At 41.9% G+C, this 27,666-nt stretch overlaps 1 protein-coding gene across 2 annotated transcripts in view; it reads left to right on the forward strand.

The window, feature by feature from the left end:
* The window catches only part of LOC126100622 (codanin-1), a 157,955-nt gene that overhangs the window by 25,592 nt on the left and 104,697 nt on the right, over positions 1-27,666 (forward strand). For both annotated transcript variants that reach the window (XM_049911248.1, XM_049911249.1), the window contains exons 4-5: positions 7,205-8,115; positions 26,605-26,878. In XM_049911248.1, the coding sequence (XP_049767205.1) occupies positions 7,205-8,115; positions 26,605-26,878 (1,185 nt within the window). The remainder of the gene's footprint in view (positions 1-7,204; positions 8,116-26,604; positions 26,879-27,666) is intronic.

Genomic DNA, 27,666 nt, shown 5'->3' on the forward strand with positions numbered 1-27,666 from the left:
TCTGGCGTTTGGACATAAAGTAGTATTTACAGATAGGTGGCATACACTGTGAGGAAGTATTGCCACACCATTAGACCCATGATATGATAAACTGTTTTCATGGGTCTTCTCAAGACTTCATCAAGTCTGATTGCTGAAATACAGTGTGTAATAAATGAATTTGCCAAGAAAACTGTGCTGTGAGATTTTTCAAAAAAATTTCTCTTTGATTTTTTCGTTGTTAGCAGCACTGTTGTAACTGTGCTGGCTTTTTAGTATGTTCAGTGTATCTTGAAAGCTGATGTCATAAAAAAGTGCCCTTTGCAACAGAATTTCTTTTAAGTGAGAGAAATTAAAATGGACTAGATCAAACAGATAGGGTGTGGCAGAACAGCGGCCAAGGTCTTTAACACATCTACCTGAGTGTAAGATAATGGGCAATCGCCACAGATGCACACAAGCAGGTTTCAAAAAGCTTGGAAGTAACAGAGTCTAAAGAGCAGACGTACAGTGGCTTGTAGAGCTACATTAATGTGAAGCATTTAAGACAGAAGTAATCAGATTGTGGTAAGTTCTTGGATTTGTTTCAGTTCAGGCTCACCTAATGAAGTTAAATATGAGCCTATATAAAAATTGAGAAGGTGGAGTGTAACAATACACAAAGATCAACAGAACTTATTGGGAGAGGGAGAGGTTTCCGATAAATTTGAGAGTATATTTTCTTATCTTTTTTTTATGTATATGGGAACATTAGTAATAGTTACAGATTTACTTGACATGAAACCAGGAATTAGAAACACAACTACATCACTTTGTATGGCCATAAGGTCATGAATTCAAGTACAGGTTTAGTGAAATATAACCTAATGAAATTGTCCAATGATTTGAAATTAGTTTGTACTCTTATAATGTCACTTATGCTAATTTTTTGTATGTACTACAAGAGCTATAGTGTTGTTCTTTCGGCCGGCCGCGGTGGTCTAGCGGTTCTGGCGCTGCAGTGTGGAACCGCGGGACTGCTCTGGTCGCAGGTTCGAATCCTGCCTCGGGCATGGGTGTGTGTGATGTCCTTAGGTTAGTTAGGTTTAAGTAGTTCTAAGTTCTAGGGGACTTATGACCTAAGATGTTGAGTCCCATAGTGCTCAGAGCCATTTGAACCATTTTTTGTTGTTCTTTCAGGTTCCAGTGTTCCTTTATTTTCAGTCATGGAAAGTGAATGTTAGTACTTCTTCACTAAGAATTTCAGCTCCTTTTAGTCCAACACAATTGTTTCTTTGATTTCTGGTCGTGAGACTTGTTTGGCAAAAATTTTAAAATTTCATCTGTTATCCAGACTGCAGCCTAACATTGATTAAAGCTTTTTGGCTCACTCATTTTTAATCTGTTGATTTGCTTTTGTATCCCATCTGCAAGGCGGTGCGTGGGTCTATTCCTGTACTCTGAAGGGTAGGCCGAATGTAGGAAGTGGGCAGGAAAAGGTGAAAATCTCTCAGTACAACTTTTTACATAAAAGTACATTTAATAGAGAATATTAGCGAATGACATATACGTAACTTTTAGTAACGATGAGCACGTAGGTGCGAAGTCTTAGACCCGTTGTAAGTAGTGCAAATTCTCTATATGAAGTGAAGCTGAAGTGAAGTGTCCTGGCTGTCTGCTCTTGATCAAATGGGCTGAATCTGGAGCGGAGCTCGTAGAGCTCCATAGCGCCGCCTAGAGGGCGCTGTTGTCGGTGTCTGTTGTAGTGCCAACTTAAGAACTTGCACCTACACCGTGGCATCGTAGCTATCGATACCACACCCCTTCCCCTTGAAACGACGAACCGTCGTTGAGTATGGCTTCTGGCAGCGGGTGGAGGGACCCAGGGGCGGCGCAGCTGAGGGGGCGGACAGCAGAACTGCAGGGGTGCGCTGTCCGCCCACGACCCCGAATTGCTCATGAGAGGGTGAGGAAAACGCCCCTTGGAAAACCTACCCAGGCCGCACACCACCAGTGGGTAAGCTCGGATGATAAGACGGAGCAACGACCTCCATAGGTGACGGCGGCAGCGGCGTGACGACAGCCTCAGCGTCCATCGGTTCTGGCACCGCGGAGGAACACGGCAGCAGTGACGACGGCCGGAGGTGGGGCCGTGGTGGCAGTGAGAGGCGCCCATCCGGTGCAGGTAACCGGCGACGACAGCAGGCGCGCCCCCGGTGGAGGCTCGAGCGGTGGAGGTGCCGTCGGAGGAGTTGTGGGCTGAGGCAGCAGAAGCTAAGCTTCCAATAAATAACCAGTGGCAGAAAACCGAGGGCGGCACAAATGGGTCTGGTTCAGGTGTCGCTTGACAGTGCTGGAGGGACCAGAAATGACAAATAAGGCGCGGCCTAGCTGGCGAAGAACGTGCTCCTGCTCCCAGCGCTGCCTGCCAGAGAAAATGCAATAGAACACCAAATCATGCGGTGCCAATCCAGAACGCGGCGAAGCAGCGGGAGCTCGCGGCGGCGGGTACAATAGCTGCAGGAGCGACCAATGGGCGCGGCCTTGTAGCAATTCCGCTGGGGAACGGGTGCCGCGCAGCTGGGAACGATATGTAGCAAGAAAGTCCAGAGCGCGTGCTCACGAGAGTGCGTGGGGCGCAACGTGCTCATCTGTGATCTAAACGTACGCACAAAGCGTTCAGCCTCGCGATTCGACTGGGGGTGGAATGGGGCTGAGATTAGATGGCGAATGCCATTAGCAGCCTAGAATGCTTCAAACTCTGAGGATACAAATTGGGGGCCATTGTCGGAGACAATAACTTCAGGAAGGCCCTCAGTGCAAAAAATAGACGTCAAAGCCCGAACAGTACTCGCAGATGTAGTAGAAGACATAGGTACAACAAACGGAAAGTTGCTGTACGCATCAATGACTATCAACCAGTGGATGTCCCAGAAAGGACCCGCAAAGTCAATATGAACACGCCGCTGAGGCGCAGTAGGAGTCGGCCACGCAAAGAAGCACTGGTGCGGAGCAGATTGATGCTCCACGCAAGAGCAAACAGTTAGCAAGCAAATTCTCAGTTTGTTTATCAGTGCCGAACCAAGTGCAGTGACGATGTGCTAATTGCTTCGTCGCACTAGACCCCTATGACCAGCGTGCAGGTCAACCACACGAGACTGATCATTGTCACTTTGTAACAAGATAACACCATGGTGTACAAATAAGTTGTGACATTGCGCAAAGTAACGTCGAACAAGTGGATCACGAAACCGCATAGCAGATGGAGGCCATTGAGTATGAAGATACTGCAAAAGAATCAGCAAAGAAGCGTCGGCAGCTGTTGCGGAAGCAATGCGACGAAAATCCACCGGAAAACCATCAGCGAATTCCTTATCTTGTGAATCAATAAACATGCAGGACAATTCGGAAGAATCAAACACTTCGTAAGGACCGATAGGCAGACGAGACAAAGCTTCAGCGTTGCCATGCTGGGCCGTAGGCCGAAACAAGATTTCGTAATTGTAGTTAGACAAAAACAAAGGCCAACATTGCAACTTTTGTGCAGCACGGGCCGGAACTGGCTTTGACGGGTGGAACGACGGCGTCAAAGGCTTATGGTCAGTGACCAAATAGAACTTTCGACCATACAAAAAAATCATGAAACTTTGTCACTGCATAGACAATAGCTAAAGCTTCTTTCTCGATTTGAGAATAGTTCTGCTGGGCAGAATTGAGCAACTTGACGCAAAAGTGATCGGGCGATCAACAGAATTAATGCTGTGCAAGAGAACCTCTCTGATGCTGTGAGAAGATGCATTGACAGCCAAAACAACTGGTTTGGAGGGATCGAAAGGAATGAAACAGCAATCACTCAACAAAGTAGATTTGATCTTGTGAAAAGCAGCCTCACATTCCAAAGACCAAACAAAAGGAACGTTCTTACGCTGAAGGCGATGCAAAGGCGCTGCAATCTGCACTGCATTTGGTATATACCGAATATAATATGTAATTTTGCCCAACACAGACTGAAGTTCTTTCAAGTTCCTGGGCACTGGCAAGTCTCTAATCGCACTGAGATGTGACGGCGAGGGGTGGATACCCCGTCCGTTAATCATATGTCCTAAATACTGAATCTCAGTTTGAAAAAATTTGCACTTGTCTCTCTTACACTTTAGTCCTGCCTGCAAAAATTCAGCAAATGTTCGTCAGGGGTGCGACCTGATACAACTATATCGTCCAGATAATTGGAACAACCAGGGACAGTGGCACACAACTGCTGCAAGTAAGACTGAAAAATAGCAGGAGCTGAAGCACAACCGGATGGAAGGCGACGAAACTTGAACAATGCGAGGTGGGTGTTGATCACAAAATAGTGCTGTGACTGTTCGTTGAGCGGAATCTGAAAGTATGCATCCCGCAAGTCAATCGTGGGAATGAATTTTCCCACACCAAGCTTATCAAAAATGTCTTCAGGACGCAGTAAGGGAAATGTAGCTACCACTGTCTGGGGATTTACTGTAGATTTAAAGTCAGCACAGATACGGAGACAACCGTTTGGTTTCTTCACAAACACTATAGACGAAGCTCATGGTGAAGCAGAAACAGGTTCAATAACACCACTGTCTTGCAAATGCGTAAGTTCAGCAGCTACGCCATGGCACAGTGCGTGCGGTACCAGGTGTGCGCGGTGGAAAACAGGCACGGCATTATCTTTAACTACAACATGCGCTGCATAGTCCATGGCACAACCAAGGCCAGCAGAAAAGAGTTCAACAAAATCATCACATAGTGTGGCAACACTGTCTGCATGGTCACTAAAGTTTATGCAAAGTACATTGTCCTAAAACGTGGGGCCAAAAAGTTCAAATGCGTCCATGCCAAAAATGTTTGTAGCATCACTAGAGTGGAGCACATGGAAAGACACTGTATGGGTTGTTGCACCATACGTGGCTAGCAAACTACACACACCGAGCATTGAGATTTCCTGTCCAGTAAATGCAATCAGCATGGAGTGCGAACGATGAAGCGGGGGCGAACCAAGCAAGTCATATGTTGATTTGTTTGGTAAAGAAACTGACGCACCAGGGTCCTGCCTCATGCAAACAGAACGTCCACAAATGTGCAAAGTCACAAAAAGTTTCCTCGCATCACGCTGAATGTGAGAGGAAGTGTCTGGAAAAACTTGATTCACACAACGAGCTGGAGAAGCACATGAAGCAGAAGGCTTGGAATAAATGGCATTAACATCCATAGGCTGATGTGAATCATGATCATGGCAGTTGCCGTTGCGGTGACACCCATGCGAGTCATGCGAACGGGAGACAAGTTGTGAATTAGAGTTTCTCTTACTACACACAACTTGCATGTGTCCTTTCTTATTACAAAAATAACACTGTGCTTGACAGGATGGGCAACTGTCCCGTGGGTGGGCACGAAAGCAGTTCCGACATGATTCCAGTTTCTGAGTAGATACCTGGTTCGAAACCTGTTTACTTGCACGCAAGTGGCGCGGTGTGGCTGGCTGTGCTGGGGCCAGGCAGGAGGGCACGTGTTGTGCCTTGCTAACAGTACACACACCCGGGGTCAAGTCAAACGCGGAAGTAGCCATGTCTAATGTACTTTGTCTGTCTAGCAAGTCCACTACTTCCTGCAAAGACGGGTTTTTAAACCTGACGATCTGCTCGCGGATGCGGTGATCTTCCCCTTTGCGCAATAGCGTCTTTAATCATTATATCCGCATATGAGCGTCCACACGAGCAATTAAAAGTCACAATCAGAAGTTAGTACCTGAAGGTCCGCTAACCAAGATTTATTGGACTGAGTGGGGCCACACCGGAGGCAAAAGAATTCATAGCATGCAGCTACCACATTTACACTGTCATGGAAGTGGGAGTTCAAAGCATCAGTCACTTCGTCGTAAGTTTTAGTTTCTGGGCGGGTGGTTGGAAACAACTTGACGAGCACACGGTATAACACAACACCCGCGTTGGCAATGAAAAAAGCAAGCTGCTCTGTACCTGATATGTTGTATGCTGCGAAGTTTGCCTCGAGCTGGGGATGTATTGTGGCCAGTGTTCAACGTCAGGATTGAAGGCATGAAATGGCAGTGCTGTCAGCAACGGCATTGGTACAGGTGGTGGTGTCTGCGGCGCCAAAGTAGCTGCAGTTTGTAGTGTGACTAGTCTCCATTAATGGCAGCAAGCAGCTGCGTCATTTGCTGTGCCTGAAAACGTACAAGATCAGACAGCAAAGCCTGTTCCTGTGGCGAAGCCATGGTTTACACAAACGAAAGTCTATATCGCGAAAGGTGGGTGCACTTAGATACGTCACTCAGTAACATGGGGATATCACAAAAAAACTAAAGCAGTACCGAGCAAAAAAGGAAATGATAGAGGAAAAAAAAAATTAGTCCCTGTTCGTCGCTAGCTTTTGTATCCCGCCTGTAAGGTGACGCGTGTGTGTGCTCCTGTAAACTGAAGGGTAGGCCGAATGCAGGAAGTGAGTAGGAGCAGGAAAAGGTGAAAATCTCTCGGTACAACTTTTTACGTGAAAGCACATTTAATAGAGAATATTAGCCAATGACATATATGTAACTTTTGGTAACGATGAGCATGTAGGTGCGAAGTCTTAGACCCATCGTAAGTATTGCAAATTCTCTATATGAAGTGAAGCTGAAGCGAAGTGTCCCGGCTGTCTGCTCTTGATAAAATGGGCTGAAACTGGAGCGGAGCTCGTAGAGCTCCACAGCGCCAGCTACAGGGCGCTGTCGTTGGTGTCTGTCGTAGTGCCAACTTAAGAACTTGCACCTACGCTGTAGCATCGTAGCTATCGATACCACATTTGCTATTATATCATTTTTTCCTATACCACAAATTTTAAAATCAGCTGTGTATATGGATTGACTTTTCATTCTGTGGAAATTGTTACTGTTTTATTTCTTTAACCAAATTGTCTCATGATATTTTAAAATGGGCTTGAAAGTCCTCAGTGTTGGGTGGTTGAAGAAATCTTATCATCATTATTGATTGATTTCCAAAATACTTTAAGTTCCTCATTGTCAGTTGTTTCAGTTACATTTTTCAAGCAATTAATGACATATGGTTTTTTTTTAATATCTTCATGGCAGTGTTTAGTTTAACAATGAAAAATATGAGAGCTTTTGTTAACAGTGTGAGTTGTAATTTATTTGCTGAACTGTTTGTATTGTATTGTAGCATTGTTTTATTACACTATCATTTTGTGAAGGAGTTTAAAATTATTTCAGGAGGGGATGATGTTGGTGGCTTTGGAGTTATCAAGCGACCCATTGAACCTAGCACACCTTTCAGAGAAGTTCAAGTTTTAGAGAAGCCTCAGCCTTCCAGCACAAGTTTCCAACAAGAACGTGACCTGCTGCGGCAAGAAAGACAGAAGAAACAGGTGTCACTGAAGAACTGTGATGATGATGGAGGGAGAGAAGAGTGTTTCCCTGCCTCAGTGTCACCACAGTCAGTGCAAAGGTTGAACCCTGTCCTTCCCCAACCAGATCAAGTTACTTGCCATGAACAGCTTCTTTCTATGTCCACTCTGTATAGCCAGCTCCTCAACTCTGGACTACTTCCAAATGTCACTGCCGAGATGCACTTCATTACATCACTACTTGTTGCAGAGGAGAGAACAGGTGAAGAAAAGTGTGTTGGTTACTTTGGCACTGTGCACAATTGTGTATTTTTTGCAGTGTCAGTACTTGATAAGTTGCGACTGGTTCTGGGACTTTTAGACTGTGCAACACTCCAGTTACTTGTTTCTAATAAAGCATTAGAACTATTTTCACCTGATCTTCATCAGCATTTGCAGAGGAAGTTACAGGAAAGAGACTTGGAGGAGAAACTGAAGACCCCAGAAAATCTGCAATCATCAGTTGGCAATGTCACTTATCGGCCAGATGAAGACAGCAGAGATAACTTTCCCACTGATCAGACATTCTATGCCTTCCGGAAACAGCGTGATGCATTTTATGAAATGTGGCAGGTGTGGGAAGCTGAACACAACCAGCGTAACTGGTCATTCAGTGTAGCTCTTGGAGCTAGGATTCGATCACTTCTCGCATTGCACAGGGATCCATCAAATTATATTCATCTAGCACGTTTATTTCGTTCACAGTTGCTCACCACGTGCCGAGTCCCAGAAACTGATGTAAGTATCTAATGTAAGAATATGAAAATGAAAATTATTTCCTACTGTTATGTACTTACAAGTATTGAATTTAGAAATATGGGGTGCTTGTATACGTGAACAAAAGCAGACAAACATTCTGTAATGTGGAAGTCCCAAGATTTGTTGTCAACTGTTTGGTAAGTCCTTGCAATTTGGTGCTTAGTCCATCACATATTCGTCAACATTTGTACATGTTTATTTTAGCAAACCGTAGTTGCCATCACAATGAACATATATTAATCAGCAGCAGCAATCAGTTGACAACCACAACTGGAAAAAGGTCTCTTCCAAACTTGCCATGCAATGCAATATTCAGCAGTGTTTTGCTGCGTGTCTTTTTAATGTCATATAACCACTTTTAATTAGATCACCATGTCAGTTTTTTCTTGCCTGTCGGAATTCAGAGAAGATCTTCCTTGACCAATTGTCCATCTATTTGTAAAGCTAAATCACAGTTTGGAGATCAAAAAATTCCTCTAGTGCTGCTAAAAAAAGTTCAGCTGATATGAAATCTCCTTGCCTTAATACTCCTCCAATTCTGAATGTTCCACTATTCTGACAAAATTTTTAGAATCTTTAGAATTGAGAGTTTACTTCAATTTACTAATGTGCTTTTGTATAAATATTGCTGCTCATTTTACTCACAGCTGTGCTCTTTGGTTCCTAATTGCTGAGAACATTTCTTGTGGAGCATATCGGTGGTCTCAAAACCTGTGCTCCCTGAGGGAATTATCCAAATGGAACAGAAATCAGTAGATGTGATGTACATGCACAGACAAAGAAATCATTACGGTTTTAGAAAAATTGGATGATTTATTCAAGGAAAGGAGCTTCACAAATTGAGAAAGTCAATAAGGTGTTGGTCCACCTCTGGCCCTTATGCAAGGCGATTTGGCTTCATGGAGATTGACAGAGTTGTTGGATGTCCTCTTGAGAGATATCATGCCAAATTCTGTCCAATTAGAGCATTAGATCATTAAAATCCTGATCTAGTTGGAGGGCCATACCTATGTGCTCCAAACATTCTCAATTGGGAAGAGATCCATTGACTTTGCTGGCTAAGGTAGGGTTTGGCAAGCACAGAGACAAGCCATAAAAAGTTTTTGCCATTTGCCAACGGATGTTATCTTGCTGAAATGTAAGCCCAGGAAGACAGTCACGGAGCGTAACAAAATGTGTAGAAAATTGTTGATGTACTGCTGTGCTGTAAGAGTGATGTGGATGACAACAAAAGGAAAATGGCACCCTCAGACCATAACTCCTGCTTGTCAGGTCATATGGCAGGCAACGGTCAAGTTGATATCTGATTGCTGGCCGACATGACTTCAGACACGTCTTTGGCCTGAAATCTTATTGACTGGAGTAGAATTATCTCCAGTGATAAGTTCTGCTTGAAATTGAGCCCTGATGACCAGTGAAGATGCATCCGGAGACAGTGGTGGGAAACCAATCAGACTGTCACACACATTATGGCCTGAAAACCAGTAGTGATTGTCTGGAATGCTGGCTGTCATTGCTGCACCCTTACAGGACAGTGATATGGGGGTGGAGGGGTAAAAAAATTTAAAAGCTATATATTTTCAAATTGTTTCCAAAAAAATACACTCCATTACAACTAATATGTTTGTCCCACTGGTACTTCCACTGTGCAAAACACTTTTTGTAGTAATCTCTAGAAATGGCTGACAGTTTCTCCCTCGTTTTTTTTCTAGGCTTCTTCAGTGTTGTTAAATCAGTGTCCTTTCATGCCCCTTTTCATTGTGGAAATGAGAAAAAATCACACACAGCCAGGTCACGTGAGTAAGGTGCTTGGGGCAGCAGAACCATGCCATTTTTAGCCATTAACTGTCTTAAGAGCGATGGCTGTGTGTGCAGGTGTGTTGTTGTGGTGGAAGAACCAGTCTCCCATCTGCCACAAATCACGTCTTTTTGCAAACACTGTTGCCAAATCATCTTAAAATTTCCAAATAAAAGGTTTGATTGACAGTCTGACCTGGGGGAACAACTCTGAATGAACTACACCCTTGGCATCAAAAAAGAAAATCAGCATTGTTTTGATGTTGCTTTGTTTCTGGGTCTTAACCACTGCACCATTACTCATCATCTTTGACAAAAAATCTGAATCAGTTTCAAGCTGTTCTTCAGAGTGTGACATGTTTCAACTCAGTGTTTCTTTTGATTGTCAATGAGAACCCAACAAACAAACATGGCAGCAAGCCTTTCCATTCCCAAACCTTTCATTAAAATTGCCTGAACTGAGCTCCAACATAAACCACTAATCTCTGGCAGTTGATCAACTGGCTTTTGGTAGTCTGTGAGCACAAGCTCTCAAATTTTTTCAATATTTTCGTTGATCTGGGCAGTTGATGGATGTCCAGGACAATGTTTGTCATCAATTGACATGTCGCCATTTTTAATCGAGCAGACTACTCCTGCACTTGAGTTTTTCCCTTTGCTTCATCTTGGTAAGCTGCTTTCAACACTAAAACAGTTTCAGAAGTATTTTTACCGAGTAAAAAACAAAATTTCACAGCTGCATGTTGTTGACTTAAACTTGCCATTATAAAAAATGAAACAAGAACGGAACAGTGCAAGCAAAAACAATCACTGCAGATGAACAGAAGAACCTAGATCGACAACACAGGCAGCACGGAACTGCCATGGAGTTGCACTGTAAACGCCTTGTGGCAGAAATGCATATGATATAAACCCTGCCCACAGTAACGTTATTCTGTTGTTGTTGTTGTTCCCCCTTGTATGGTGATGATATTCTGTCTCACATTATGTTACCTGTCATTGCAAGCCATCCTGGACTTACACTTCAGCAAGATAATGCCCATCCACCAATGGAAAGAGATTCTACTGCTTGTCTTTGTGCTTGGCGAATCCAACTTTGGCCAGCAAGATCGCTGGATCTCTCCTAGTTTGAGAATGTTTGGAGGATTATGGGCAGGGCCCTTCAACCAGCTTAGGATTTTAATGAACTAACAGGCGAATTGGGCAATATTTGGCATGATATCCCTCAGGAGGACATCCAACAACTGTGTCAATGTGAAGCCAAATAACTGCTTACATAAGGGCAGAAGTGGACCTACGCGTTATTGAGTTGCTCAATTTGTGAAGCTCTTTCTCTTGAATAAATCATCCAACTTTTCTGAAATTTTAATCATTTATGTGTCTGTACATGTATGTTACAGCTACTGATTTCTGCTCCTTTCAGATAATTCCTTATAGTGTATTTTAAAATTAAATTAGATACCGGGTTGACCACAGTAAAATATTTATTGACAATGGTAACCAGTTTCAGTCAAAATGTGATGATCTTCAGACCGTATACACTGAAATTTAAGTATAGAATGGGTCTGGAAGAAAGTCTGATAATAATAATAATAAAATATAAAATACATAATATGTAATAATGTTAAATGAAGAAATTATACCCATGATGGCAATGGTGAATGGAGCATGGTACCTATGGATCCGCGAACAACTGCTGAAATGAGCAAATGATTTGTTGCTTGAGTAAATGTACTGCTTTACATCAGTAATAGCCAGTCAGGCATATAAGAAGCAAAACTGTTATTACAATAAGGCATACCCATAACAGTTATAGAGAAGTTAATAACAAAGAAATAACTACATTACATTATACAAAATATCAACTATAAAAAGCATTTCGTCAGTGCAAGATAAAAATATATGTAAGAGATACAGCCAGTGATAATTGGCTGTGAGAATGTAGGTTACCATTTGTGGGGATTTGTAGAAACCTTGTAGATTGCATGCTAGCAAAGATAGAGCTTGAGTGAAGCTTATGGTCCCCATGGAAACAGTGTGGAAGTATCAATATACACTATCCAATGGAAGACGATTTCAAAGATATGACAGCAACTGGATGTAAAGCGTATTTTTGCCTGCACTACGATCTTCAAGCAGTCTGCAATATCTGACACACACGTCTACATGCCTGCCTGCCTGCATGCCAGTACACTTTCATATCCAGTCGCTGTCACAGCTCTAAAATCATTTTTCACTGGATAGTGCATATCGATACTTACACACGATCTCCATGGGAACCTTTGCCACTCAATCTCTGTTTGGTGGTACACAATCTACGAGCTCTTTACAAATCCTCACAGATGGCAATCTATGTTCTCATAGCCGATTATCATTGATTGTGTCTTTTGTAGATATTTTTATCACATGTTGACAAAATGCTTTTTATAATCACTATTTTATATAATGTAATGTATTTATTTATTCATGTTTTATTAACTTTTGTATAACTATTCTGTGTACATGATATTACAATAACTGATTAACCTCCTGTATGCCTGATTGACTATTACAGACATAATGTGGTTCATGGCATGTGGACTGTGATACACTCAAGCAACAACTCCGTTGCTCCCTCCAGCAGTTGACATTTGTGGATTCACGATATGTGCTTTGTTCATTGTCACCGCCTGCCATCGTGGGTATAATTTCTTTGTTTAACATGTTTCGTGCATTCTGTATTTTATATTTTATTGTTATTATCAGTCTTCCCTCTAAATCCATTTTATTTCAGTGTATGTGATCTGAAGATGGTCATATTTTGACTGAAACCAGCTATCATTCCAATAAATATTTTATTTCAGTGAACACTGTTCGTAATTTAATTTTAAAATCTTAGATTCCTGCCTAACCAGACCATCAGAATTATCAGCTAACTTTATTTAAGAAGCAGAATAAATGAGGAATGACATTCTCATTGGCCACCTGCAGCTGATTCTTGATTGACTGTCTTGATTTTCCAACAACTGCATGCCTCAGAGAAACTGTCAATAGTGTAAGTGCTGTTTAACCAGCAACGGATATACATTGCTCCATTCTAAAATTTTATTTGTGACTTACAAATGCTCCATTTTTCTATACCTACTTCTAAATCAAGCTTTTTCTTTGCCTGATCAAAATAAAGTGTCTTTTCTTTTACTGTGTGGTTGCTGATTATTTTTATGAATATGTTATACATTATAGAAAGATGGCTGATAGCTGTATAGTTTTTCATGTACCATCTGTCTTCTTTCCTGTAAAGTGCAATAATTACGGCGTTGTTCCTATTTTGGGGAATTTTCACATGTCACAGTACTCAAACAGATTTCCCGTACCTTATCCTTACACAACCTCAAGAACCAGCTCCTACAGAGCATCTCCCTCATCAGCCAATATCATCCCAGACTTGAGCAACTGAACCATGTCCTTTAATAGGGCTTCAATTATATATCATTATGCCTGGAAGTGAGGGATACCCTACCCATGATCCTTTTCAGTCCTAAAGTCATATTGTGCTGCCCATCCAGCCTACCCAACACCCTAATCCATCCCGAAGCTACTCCCATCCCTCATCACAAGGGTCATATCGCTGTGGAAGACCCAGGCACAAGACCTATTCAAGTCACTCTCCCACCACCTCCTGTTCTAGTCCTGTCGCAGGCTGACCCTGTCCCACCAGAGACAGGGCTGAATGTGGATGCAGTCATGTCATATACCACCTTTGCTGCAGTGTCTATACAGTGATTTTATGTAGGGATGTCAATATGAGCATCAACCAATCGTCCAGCTGAATGAATGACCAATGCCAAACTGCTGCCAAGAGCAGTGTTGATCATACAGTGGTGGGACACTGCTGAGTTCAACATACTCGAGTTCAATGGCTGCTTCATGAACACGTGCTATCCTGTACCCTAACACCAGCTTTCCTGAACTACATAAATGGGAGTTGCCCTTGCATTACACCCTTCATTTCTACAATCCTCTTGGCCTCAGTCTCCACTAACACACTGCACCCACACCCTCTGCTCAACAGTTTGCCACTTCCCTTCCTCTGTCCTGTCACCCCCTCCCAATCCACACCTCCGTTGTACGTCATTGTGCGCTGCACGAGCTCACCATCTCTGGTGCCCGTGTGTTGCATTCCTATCCCGTATACCTGCTACCTATCCCTCCCACTTACCTGCTGCCTCCTTTTGTGCCATCAGCCATACTTCTCCAACCCCACCTCTTGCCTCCTGCTTCCTTTCATCCTCTACCCACCCCATCCAACATGACCCCTCGCCACAATGTAAGTGTGGAATTGCATTCCCAGTATTGTGTGTTCAGCCTGCAGTAGAAGTGTGTCTGTGTGTGTGTCAATGTAATTATTTTCATTAGAACTATGTTTCTCATTTGTCTTTTGAACTATACAACCACCTAAAGAGATCTTGGAATACTTGTACAAATCTTTCTTTGTTTTTAGTTTCCATCTGCCATCTTAATTGATTAAGTAAGTTCCTGTTTTGTTTTCTTCATATTCTTTGGCATTGTATCTTATTACATCTTCTCAAAGAAAATAATATTGTTTAATTCAGTGTATCCTTCCATTTTCATATTATTGTTTGCTCCAGTATCCAACTTTCACTTTAATAGATGTCATGTATGATTTTACATTTTCTTTTCTTTTGAGTTCTTTGTACCTGCAAGATATTTTGTTGTTTGCAGAAGTATCTTTGTTAAATAATGTCCTCTTTTATCTGTGTCTGCATTGCTTTGTTTTCTAATAGGTCAAACTTTTTGCACAATTTTTTAAAGAAATTCTCATTATCTGCATTTCTTTATTATTTGATAAAATGTAATCAGTATTATTTTCAGTTGCACTATGCCCTCCTGCTTTATCTGTAAGAATATGTTAACAAATAACTTATTCTTTATGGCAGATGCTACCAACACAATGCTCTGATCATTTCAGGTATTATATCTTCCACATATGAATCAATACAAATTTAACACAGTACCACTGTAGAAGCTTGGCTAAAGAAAAAAATGTGATGTAGGGATGTTCCAAGCAACACATGTTCCTATACGAGTGTTGCCAACAGATGAATGAAGAACAGTCCAAGAGAAAACAAGTTCATAACAATGACCTGATAGTAGGTGTAGTGAGATGGTATGGCTGATTTTCATGTAAACACCATACTAGTTGTGAGCTAGAGATAACCACCATGTTTGCAGTCCAAGGCCAAAGGTCTTGCCCATAAGACATGATGAGAGTGGCCCTTTGCCAGTACCTGAATTCTCAGACTGTTAGCATGTACAAATATCCACAAGATAGCAAAGTTTTGAACATGGCTGCTTGCTTCAGTGACTGTTTATAAATTAAAATTGAAACAAATGAGCCCTCAGTCATGATTTTGTAGTCTTATTAATCAGGTTTCAACAGTTCTAAGAGTGCCTTCATCAGAATTTAGACATTTAAAGTGGTCTGTAACATAATTACAAATTTAAGGGGAGAAAAAAATTTATATAAAAAAAGTGTAAGTACTGACTAACAATACAAGACAGAGACAGTACTTACATGTCACATATAAAATAACTAACAGGCTAGAAGGGCTTTAGTCACAAAATATTTAAAAGGAATGTGTGAAGGCGAACCTCTAAGGGCTGCTCACACCTGTACTTTAAATTTCTAAATGCTGGTGAAGGCACTCTTAGAAGTGTTGAAACCTGGTTAATAAGCCTAAAAAATTGTGACCGAGGGCTCATTTGTTTCAATTTTAATCCTCACGATCCTTGTTGCTGTCTTTAACTGGATGTTGCAGTGGTAGAACCTGGATTGTCAGCAAGGAGAAGAACCTGTGGAGGTCCCTGCCAGAGGATTCTGCATAAGGTGCCAGCAGAGGGAATGCTGCTGGCAGGGAATGCTGCTGGCCATTGCAAATACCCTGTAGCAGCCATCAAGGGCACTTTAGACGTTGACAGGAAATGAGCTGGGACTAACGGCTGTGTCACCATCATAGTCCAAAACTGGTGTAATGGGTCTCCATGGTCCCAAGACAGCAGCAGGGAAGATGGCTTTGGTAGACAGTGGTGTTGATCACAGTTTTAGTGGAGCTGGCAGTGTGGCAATATAGTTTACGGGTCACCAGTGCTCCTGAAATGGTGATGCACAGAAGCTTCCTCTGATATACCAGCATCAGCAGGTTCCAATGGCACACCTGGGTTTCACATCGATTGAAAGAGAACATCTGAGGTCTTTCATGAGTAGATATCTTGCCCAGAGTTCATCCGTACCTGGGTCCAGTTGTGTGCACCTGGCCTGGAGCCCCACTCAGAAAAACGTCTTCTTGGGGGTATGTGCACAGGAGGTCTAGCAGACGGCATTGGGAGCAGCTGTGTGAAACCCCAGTCGAACTGTGTGGGTCATCTGTATGTAGCCATGAAGTTTGAGGCTTTGTCCTTTTTTGTCATCTGTAATTCCTCAGCTTCATCTCAGCTTCTGCATCTGATGCATGGTGAAATGGTATAGTTGTTAGTTGTTAAACACCATTCCGGAAGTAGATAGTAGCAAATTGGTTTACGTGACTAGGGGGGCTGTATCTAAAATAATGGTAATAGTGGTATCTCTAATGGCAAAAATGATTGCAGAGTTTTGGTGGTTGCTGTTGTAGTATGGAGTGCAATATGAAAAACTGAATGAGGCATCTGGTACCAAGAGCGTTTTGGTGGTTGCTGTTGTAGTATGGAGTGCAATATGAAAAACTGAATGAGGCATCTGGTACCAAGAGCCATGTGGAGCCCAAGAAGGAGACATTAAAACAGTGTTGGCCTCTCTGATGGACTTTGTGGACTTGACCTCAGAGAATAATGGTACTGACTGGATCTGTGCTCAGCTTATGCCCATCTAGACCATCTTCACAATTTCTGCATTGATGCCCAGCTAGCAAGTGTAATATCAGCCCAAGTTCTTCACCTGCACCATGCCCTGTTGGGACCAATGAAGCTGTTGCAACACCTGCTGGCAGAGGGCCCAGGGAGTGACCTCTCAGTGTGTTGAGGTTATTTCACTGTAAGAGAAGATTGGCATCTATGGGAAAATGCTCCAACCACCTCTGTAGGATGTAATAGCACTGAATCCATAATAGTGACAACCATACTTTCAAATGTTTCCTGAGAGTCAAGGTCAGCATCTGGCGTCATTGAAGGCATTGTAAAATATTCACCATTGGAGTGTTCTGTCCTGGCATGATACTGATAGAGTATTGGAAAATGCTAAGGTAGAGTCCTCAGATTAGCAATTGTTCCAATTAAATCAAACATCTCTGTTTTAAGAAAAGCTAGTTTTCATACATCTCAATGTTTATGACATCATGTCTCCTGAATTGTCTCGTACAATGGTATGATTTTTCAGGGACGTTCAGTGATGTATGTGAGTAACGTCTGCAAAATTGCAAAATGTGTTGTAAATAGAATTTAGTGAAGAAATAATAAATTACAACATAATACCCGATGCTGAAATTTTATAGCATGAACAGAAGAAATGTAATAAGCAACATATATATATATATATATATATATATATATATATACTTTTTTTTTTTTTTTTTTTTTAAAGAAAGATGGTGAGACTTACCAAGCAAAAGCGCTGGCAGGACGATAGACACACAAACAAACACAAACATACACACAAAATTCAAGCTTTCGCAACAAACTGTTGCCTCATCAGGAAAGAGGGAAGGAGAGGGAAAGACGAAAGGATGTGGGTTTTAAGGGAGAGGGTAAGGAGTCATTCCAGTCCCGGGAGCGGAAAGACTTACCTTATGGGGAAAAAAGGACGGGTATACACTCGCACACACACACATATCCATCCACACATATACAGACACAAGCAGACATATTTAAAGACAAAGAGTTTGGGCAGAGATGTCAGTCGAGGCAGAAGTGCAGAGGCAAAGATGTTGTTGAATGACAGGTGAGGTATGAGTGGCGGCAACTTGAAATTAGCCCGTTATCCACCAGGCCTCAATCTCCGCTAATTTCAAGTTGCCGCCACTCATACCTCACCTGTCATTCAACAACATCTTTGCCTCTGCACTTCAGCCTCGACTGACATCTCTGCCCAAACTCTTTGTCTTTAAATATGTCTGCTTGTGTCTGTATATGTGTGGATGGATATGTGTGTGTGTGCAAGTGTATACCCGTCCTTTTTTCCCCATAAGGTAAGTCTTTCCGCTCCCGGGACTGGAATGACTCCTTACCCTCTCCCTTAAAACCCACATCCTTTCGTCTTTCCCTCTCCTTCCCTCTTTCCTGATGAGGCAACAGTTTGTTGCGAAAGCTTGAATTTTGTGTGTATGTTTGTGTTCGTTTGTGTGTCTGTCGACCTGCCAGCACTTTCATTTGGTAAGTCACATCATCTTTGTTTTTAAGTATATTTTTCCTTCGTGGAATGTTTCCTTCTATTATAACCATATATATATATATATATATATATATATATATATATATATATATATATATATATAAAAACAAAGATGATGTGACTTACCAAATGAAAGTGCTGGCAGGTCGACAGACACACAAATGAACACAAACATACACACAAATTCAAGCTTTCGCAACAAACTGTTGCCTCATCAGGAAAGAGGGAAGGAGGGAAAGATGTGGGTTTTAAGGGAGAGGGTAAGGAGTCATTCCAGTCCCGGGAGCGGAAAGACTTACCTTAGGGGGAAAAAAGGATGGGTATACACTCGCACAAACACACATATCCATCCACACATGTACAGACACAAGCAGACATATTTAAAGACAAAGAGTTTGGGCAGAGATGTCAGTTGAGGCAGAAGTGCAGAGGCAAAGATGTTGTTGAATGACAGGTGAGGTATGAGTGGCGGCAACTTGAAATTAGCGGAGATTGAGGCCTGGTGGATAACGGGAAGAGAGGATATATTGAAGAGCAAGTTCCCATCTCCGGAATTCGGATAGGTTGATGTTAGTAGGAAGTATCCAGATAACCCGGACGGTGTAACACTGCGCCAAGATGTGCTGGTCGTGCACCAAGGCATGTTTAGCCACAGGGTGATCCTCATTACCAACAAACACTGTCTGCCTGTGTCCATTCATGCGAATGGACAGTTTGTTGCTGGTCATTCCCACATAGAATGCATCACAGTGTAGGCAGGTCAGTTGGTAGATCACGTGGGTGCTTTCACACGTGGCTCTGCCTTTGATTGTGTACACCTTCCGGGTTACAGGACTGGAGTGGTGGTGGTGGGAGGGTGCATGGGACAGGTTTTACACCGGGGGCGGTTACAAGGGTAGGAGCCAGAGGGTAGGGAAGGTGGTTTCCTCTTTCCTGATGAGGCAACAGTTTGTTGCGAAAGCTTGAATTTTGTGTGTATGTTTGTGTTCGTTTGTGTGTCTGTCGACCTGCCAGCACTTTCATTTGGTAAGTCACATCATCTTTGTTTTTAGATATATTTTTCCTTCGTGGAATGTTTCCTTCTATTATAACTGTGTATATATATATATATATATATATATATATATATGGTTATAATAGAAGGAAACATTACATGAAGGAAAAATATACCTAAAAACAAAGATGATGTGACTTACCAAATGAAAGTGCTGGCAGGTCGACAGACACACAAACGAACACAAACATACACACAAAATTCAAGCTTTCGCAACAAACTGTTGCCTCATCAGGAAAGAGGGAAGGAGAGGGAAAGACGAAAGGATGTGGGTTTTAAGGGAGAGGGTAAGGAGTCATTCCAGTCCCGGGAGCGGAAAGACTTACCTTATGGGGAAAAAAGGACGGGTATACACTCGCACACACACACATATCCATCCACACATATACAGACACAAGCAGACATATTTAAATATGTCTGCTTGTGTCTGTATATGTGTGGATGGATATGTGTGTGTGTGCGAGTGTATACCCGTCCTTTTTTCCCCATAAGGTAAGTCTTTCCGCTCCCGGGACTGGAATGACTCCTTACCCTCTCCCTTAAAACCCACATCCTTTCGTCTTTCCCTCTCCTTCCCTCTTTCCTGATGAGGCAACAGTTTGTTGCGAAAGCTTGAATTTTGTGTGTATGTTTGTGTTCGTTTGTGTGTCTGTCGACCTGCCAGCACTTTCATTTGGTAAGTCACATCATCTTTGTTTTTAGGTATATATATATATATATATATATATATATATAGACACACACCTAAAAACAAAGATGATGTGACTTACCAAATGAAAGTGCTGGCAGGTCGACAGACACACAAACGAACACAAACATACACACAAAATTCAAGCTTTCGCAACAAACTGTTGCCTCATCAGGAAAGAGGGAAGGAGAGGGAAAGACGAAAGGATGAGGGTTTTAAGGGAGAGGGTAAGGAGTCATTCCAGTCCCGGGAGCGGAAAGACTTACCTTAGGGGGAAAAAAGGACGGGTATACACTCGCGCACACACACACGTATCCATCGACACATATACAGACACAAGCAGACATATTTAAAGACAAAGAGTCAATATATATATATATATATATATTTTACCTTTGTGGGAGGTGTCAGTGAGAAAGAGTTTCGAAAAGGTCAGAAATTATGTGTAAATCTTGTTGGAAGTTGCCGAGTGCTCCCATTCTCAAATACTGAATGCATATGTTGTAGTTGTTGTTTTTGTCATTATCTTTAGTCCATTGGCTGGTTTGATGCTGTTCTCCATGCTGCTCTATCCTGTGCAAGCCTCTTCCTCTTTGAATAATTACTGGAGCCTACATTCTTTTGAATGTGCTTACTGTGTACATCTCCTGGTCACCCTCTACAATTTTAACCCCCCCCCCCCCCTCCATCCCCTCCCATGCGCACACACACACACACACACACACACACTCTCTCTCTCTCTCTCTCTCTCTCTCTCTCTCTCTCTCTCTCTCTTCCCACTAATACTAAGTTTGTGATCCCTTGATGTCTCAGAATGTGCCATATCAACTGATCCCTTCTTTTAGTCAAATTGTGCCACACATTTCTCACCAAATCTGTTCAGTACCTCCTCAATAATTACATGATCTACCCATCTGATCTTCAGCATACATCTATAGCACCGCATTTCAAAAGCTTCTATTTGCTGCTTGCCTTATCTGTTCATCGTTCATGCTTCACTTGCATACATGGCTACAGTCCAGCCAAATACCCCAGAAAAGACCTCCTAACACTTTAAGCTATGTATGAATTTAATAAATTTTTCTTCTCCAGAAATGCTTTTTTTGCCATTACCAGTTTATATTGTATACCCCATGTACAGGACTGTTTTGAACTGGAATTATTATGTTCTTCTTGAAGTATGAGGGTATGTCTTTTGTCTCATATACCTTGCATACTAGGTAGAATAGGCTTTTTTCATGGCTAGTTCTTGCAGAGATGTTAATAATTTAGAGGGACTGTCATCCATCCCAGTTGCTTGGTTTCAGTGCTCTGTCTATTGCTTCTTGCAATCTCATATCTTCCATCTTTTTTCACCTGCTTCCCTTTTCATAATATTGTCTTCAGGTTCATTTCCTTTGTATTCTGTATATTCCGTTCAGCCTTCACTTACTTGCTTAACATTGGCTTGCTGTCAAAACCCTTGATTCTCATATAGATGTTTCTCGTTTGTCTTTCTGGTATACAGATTTTTTTCATTTCTGTTAAACAGAATGTTTGCAGTGATTAAATTGATCTCTGTTCAAAATTCTACCAACCATTTTTCCTTGTTTTCCTTCACCTATTACCACACCCCACAGCTCCCATCACAATTTCAGTACTAGCTCCCTTAATGATCTGAATAATTTCTCTGTATCTCATCATACATTCCTTTAATCTCTTTAGATTAACAGCTAGTTGGGGGGGGGGGGGGGGGGGGGAGCTGCAGGCAACCCACACGGGAGGCACGGACCGCATTTGGCCAATCCCACGATACGTCTAGCCATAACAATGACCCAAAGTGGCCAGACCTTCTCCCCACCACCACAACACTTACCGCTTACGCTGTGTTTGAGTTTCAGGCAGCTTAATATCCTGTGTGATCATTGCTCCCTGTGATTTGGTTTGTTGTCATTTTCATTGTTTCATGAGTTTTTATTTTATTTTATTTGTTGTTACTGTTATTCATTGTGGAGTACTGAACCATGTCAGAAAGAAGTTTGTTGAAAGTTACAGCGGAAAATTTCCATGTCATTCTCGTGGCCTGAGGATTGCCATATGAGGTCAACTGAAAGAAATGGTTTGTACATTATGTGCCTACTGTGAGACTGAAAAACTTAATGGTGGCCCACTGTCTGCATGAACAATTTTAATCAGTAGAACTGCTGCAGCTCTCAACATAAACAAAAACACTGTTTTGAAGATTGTCAAGGAAATGTTTGAGAAATAAAAGAAAGCCGGAATAAAATTGAAGCTTGAAACTCATGGGATTCATTTGCTGATAATTTAATTCTCATCATGGTTATGATCATTATCCCAGAAAGAAAAATTCAGCAAGTTATTGGTCACCTTTAAGGAACCAGGTCTTTTTCAAGGCAGTCATATACAGTTTTTCAATTTCATTAAATGACAACATTGCCTGCTACAGTGATACTTCAACCATCTGTCATAATGATGACTGTGATGTCAGTGGAAATTTTCTGTTGTACACCAAAGAGCCAAAGAAACTGGTAAGTGTAGGGCTCCTGCGAGCACGCAGAAGTGTCGCAGTACGATGTGGCATGGACTCGACTAATGTCTGAAGAAGTGTTGGAGGAAATTGACACCAATAATCCTGCAGAGCTGTCCATACATCCGTAAGAGTACAAGGGGTGGAGAGCTCTTCTGAACAGCGTGTTGCAAGGCATCCCAGATATCCTCAATAATGTTCATGTCTGGGGAGTTTGGTGGCCACAAGAAGTATTTAAACTCAGAATAGTGTTCCTGGAGCCACTCTGTAGCAATTGTAGACGTGTGGGGTCTCATATTATCCTGCTGAAATTGTCCAAGTCTGACAGAATCCACAATAGACATGAATGTATGCAGGTGATCAGGCAGGATGCTTACATGTCACTTGTCAGAGTCCTATCTAGACATGTCAGGGGTCCCTTATCACTCCAGCTGCACACTCCACTACAGAGCCTCCACCAACTTTAATAGTCCTCTGCCGGCATGTGGGATCCACAGATTCATGAGGTTGTCTCCATACCCATACACTCAATCTGCTCGATACAATTTAAAAAGAGACTTGTTCAGCAAGACAACATTTTTCCAGTCATCAACAGTCCAATGTCAGTGCTGATGGGCCCAGGCAGGGTGTAAAGCTTTGTGTCATGTAGTCATCAAGGGTATACAAGTGGGCTTTTGACTCTAAAAGCACATATTGATGATGTTTTGTTGAATGGTTCACACGCTGATACTTATCCATGACCCAGCATTGAAATCTGCAGCAATTTGCAGAAGGGTTGCACTCCAGTTATATTGAACAATTCTCTATAGTCGTTGTTGGTCCTGTTCTTGCAGGAGCTTTTTTCGGCCGCATTGTTGTCGGAAATTTGATGTTTCACCAGATTCGTGATATTCATGCTACACTCGTGAAAGGATCATATGGGAAAATCCCCACTTCATCGCTAACTTGGAGATGCTGTGTCCCATCACTCATGCACTGACTGTAACACCATGTTCAAACTCACTTAAATCTTTATAACCTCCCATTGTAGCAGCAGTAACCAATCTAACAACTGCACCAGACACTTTTTGTCTTATGCAGGCATTGCCAACTGCAGCGCCACATTCTGCCTGTTTACATCTCTCTGTATTTGAATAAGCATGCCTATATCGGTTTCTTTGGCACTTCGGTGTAGCATGCATACTTATGTACACTAATTTATACTATCATGCTGGATATGGATTTTTGTCTGTCCTGGCCTTTATAATGTGTTCACTGTACTGTTCATAGTGACTCAACAGTATCTATTATTATTATTATTATTATTATTAATTATCAGGCCTACACCAGCATTACGCCTATTTGATTTTGTGTTAATAACCATGTACTCATATGAGCAGGGGTCTTGGTTTTCCTACTACTGTACCCGACTAATCTAACTTCAATCTGTCCATTTCTCTTTTTAAATTCTGTAACCTACCTATCTTATTAAAGTCTCTCAACATTCCACACTATGACCCATAGAACACCAGATTCATTTTTCCTGAAAACTATGTTCTCTCAGGTAATCCCCGCTCAGAGATCCGATTGTGGGACTATTTTATACAATGAGATGATGCCATCATCATTAAACCATACAGCAGAGCTACATGTCGTCAAGAAATGTAATGACTGTTGTTTCCCTATGCTTTCAGCCATTCACAGTACCAATGTAGCACACCATATGTTAGTCTAGACCTGTTTATACGTGGGCTGCTTTTTTTTTTTTTTCCCCACAACCTCTGATAGGCTATAAATTAGACAAGTTCATAGAAAACCATTATTTTATTACCAAAAGTTTGTACACTTATGATTACCTTTCAACTTAATCACTGAAAACATTGAGACACTTTTCGGACCTGTGGACAAGCTTTGCAATACTGTCTTCAAAATATGTTGCTGCCAATGATTGCAAATGAGCATTTATGTTGTTTTGAAGATCTTCGTTGGTTTGAAAGCGCTGCCCTCCTACCCACGTCTTCATTCAGCATTCCTCTTCATTTGTTTTGGGTGATCAAATTTGCATTTGACTTCAGGAATTGTGTTGATCCATGACAACGTTCGTCCACAGACTGCTGTCACAACCCAACGGCTCCATGAACAATTTCAGTGGGACATTTTTGATCATCTTCCATACAGTCCTGACCTGGCACCCAGTGACTTTTGCCTTTTCCCTCAAATGAGGTTGCACCTACTGTACAGCTATCTGTAGCGTTGAAGCATGAAAAGGTCCCACCTAGCCAAAGTGCATAGTTTGTGGGGGGGAACTATAAGGATAATTGAAAAATGCATGTGTGATTACAAGGTGCATTCAAGTTCTAAGGCCTCCGATTTTTTTTCTCCGGACTGGAAAGAGATAGAAACATGCGCATTGTTTCAAAATGAGGCCGCGTTCATTGTCAATACGTCCCAGAGATGGCAGCACCGTATGGCAGATGGAATTTTACCGCCAACGGTGAGAATGAGAACTGTTTTAAATACTTAAAATGGCAACATTTTCCTTACTTGAACAGCGTGCAATCAATCGTTTTCTGAATTTTCGTGGTGTGAAACCAATTGAAATTCATCGACAGTTGAAGGAGACATGTGGTGATGGAGTTATGGATGTGTCGAAAGTGCGTTCGAAGGCAGAACATCGTGTGACAACAAACCGAAACAACCTCGGGCTCGCACAAGCCAGTCTGACGACATGATCGAGAAAGTGGAGATAATTGTTTTGGGGGATCGCCGAATGACTGTTGAACAGATCGCCTCCAGAGTTGGCATTTCTGTGGGTTCTGTGCACACAATCCTGCATGACGACCTGAAAATGCGAAAAGTGTCATCCAGGTGGGTGCCACGAATGCTGATGGACGACCACATGGCTGCCCGTGTGGCATGTTGCCAAGCAATGTTGACGCGCAACGACAGCATGAATGGGACTTTCTTTTCGTTGGTTGTGACAATGGATGAGACGTGGATGCCATTTATCAATCCAGAAACAAAGCGCCAGTCAGCTCAATGGAAGCACACAGATTCACCGCCACCAAAAAAATTTCAGGTAACCGCCAGTGCTGAAAAAATGATGGTGTTCATGTTCTGGGACAATGAGGGTGTAATCCTTACCCATTGCGTTCCAAAGGGCACTATGGTAACAGGTGCATCCTACAAAAATGTTTTGAAGAACAAATTCCTTCCTGCACTGCAACAAAAACGTCCAGGAAGGGCTGCACGTGTGCTGTTTCACCAAGACAACGCACCCGCACATCGAGTTAACATTACGCAACAGTTTCTTCGTGATAACAACTTTGAAGTGATTCCTCATGCTCCCTACTCACCTGACCTGGCTCCTAGTGACTTTTGGCTTTTTCCAACAATGAAAGACACTCTCCGTGGCCGCACATTCACCAGCCGTGCTGCTATTGCCTCAGCGATTTTCCAGTGGTCAAAACCAACTGCTAAAGAAGCCTTCGCCGCTGCCATGGAATCATGGCGTCAGCGTTGTGAAAAATGTGTACGTCTGCAGGGCGATTACGTCGAGAAGTAATGCCAGTTTCATCAATTTCGGGTGAGTAGTTAATTAGAAAAAAAATCGGAGGCCTTAGAACTTGAATGCACCTCGTATTTTATACCAGTTCTGTCACCTCATTGACATCATAAGGTTTGTGTTAAGTCTCAGCAAATGTTGCTGACCCAGCTTTGAAAAAATCTTTGATCCTTTGTATTTCCTCATAGATGTCCTGACACTAGTTCAGCCCCCACAAAAATGTTATAAGCCCTTATGTCCATAAAATAAAGGTTGTTTATGAATTTGAGAGGGAACAGAAAGAACTTGAATTTCTAATTGGTAGTTGTATTTTAACTACTGCTTTTCATGTGTTTGTTCTAGAACCTGTGGAAAAATACATTTATTTGGTACACCATGTTTTTACAGTTAATAATTACTGACTATAGAAATATAGTGATGGTGTCTTCCTCTGTTTCAGTGTGAAGATGACGAGGTAGATGATAGCATGTTAGCAATGCTTAAGGATGTCAATCCAAAGAAATATGCTCTTCTCAAAGCTCGGTTAATTGCACCATCAAAGGGATCTGGACCGTGTCCAGCACCTGTTTTTCCTGGGCACCAAGAATTTTTTAAGAATTTTGTATTAGAAGCTTCACATTCAGTTTTCAACAAACACCTCAGTGACAGTTTAGCACATGAAATACTCTCTCTCGACTGTACAGATTTCAATGCATCTGATGTTGGTGATACAGGTAAGCATAATTGTTTACTCCATATTATGAAGATTATATAGTACTGATATGTGAAGTCAGTATAGTTCATGTAGACACACACACACACACACACACACACACACACACACGGCTGATGGAAGTAACTATATTGATTGTATTCCAGTCACTTCCAGCTCTAAGTAGTAAATAGCGCATGTTTTCTTGCATGTAACACATCAGCAGGTGATTTCAAGCTCATTTACACATTTCTACATGTCATTTCTGCTTATGTAACCACAAATACTGTCATGCCTTTAGCCACTACACTGAGAATTGAATTTATTTTTAAGGAATGTGTGTGTGTGTGTGTGTGTGTGTGTGTGTGTGTGTTTTGGCGGCATGTGTTATTACCACTGGGCTTGCTTACATTAAGAATGCTTGTGTACTTGTATATGCTTACACACTGATTTGAGAATGACCAAATAAATCTAAACAATAAGTTGGCGATGGTCCTGAATTGTAAGTGTTCGTAACTAATAAGATACAGAGCAAACACACTAAACAGTGAGCTTGCCATCTTGCCAAATAAAAATTGTATGGAAATAGACAAAAGGGAAAATTATTTGAGAAAGATAGTTATACAAATAGTAAAAGATGTGGCAAGTACAAAGAAAGCACAAGGAAAGAAATATCAAATGTACAAGGAAGCTGCTGGATAGTAAAGGCCTGCTCAAGATTTTTTTCTGAGATTATGGTCTTTAGTTGGTTATAAGCACATTTGTCGTTCCTACACATTTTCTTATTTCATCTGCCCACTTCCCATAGGA

The sequence above is a fragment of the Schistocerca cancellata genome, chromosome 9, assembly GCF_023864275.1.
Source record: "Schistocerca cancellata isolate TAMUIC-IGC-003103 chromosome 9, iqSchCanc2.1, whole genome shotgun sequence".
Classification (NCBI taxonomy): Eukaryota; Metazoa; Arthropoda; class Insecta; order Orthoptera; family Acrididae; genus Schistocerca; species Schistocerca cancellata.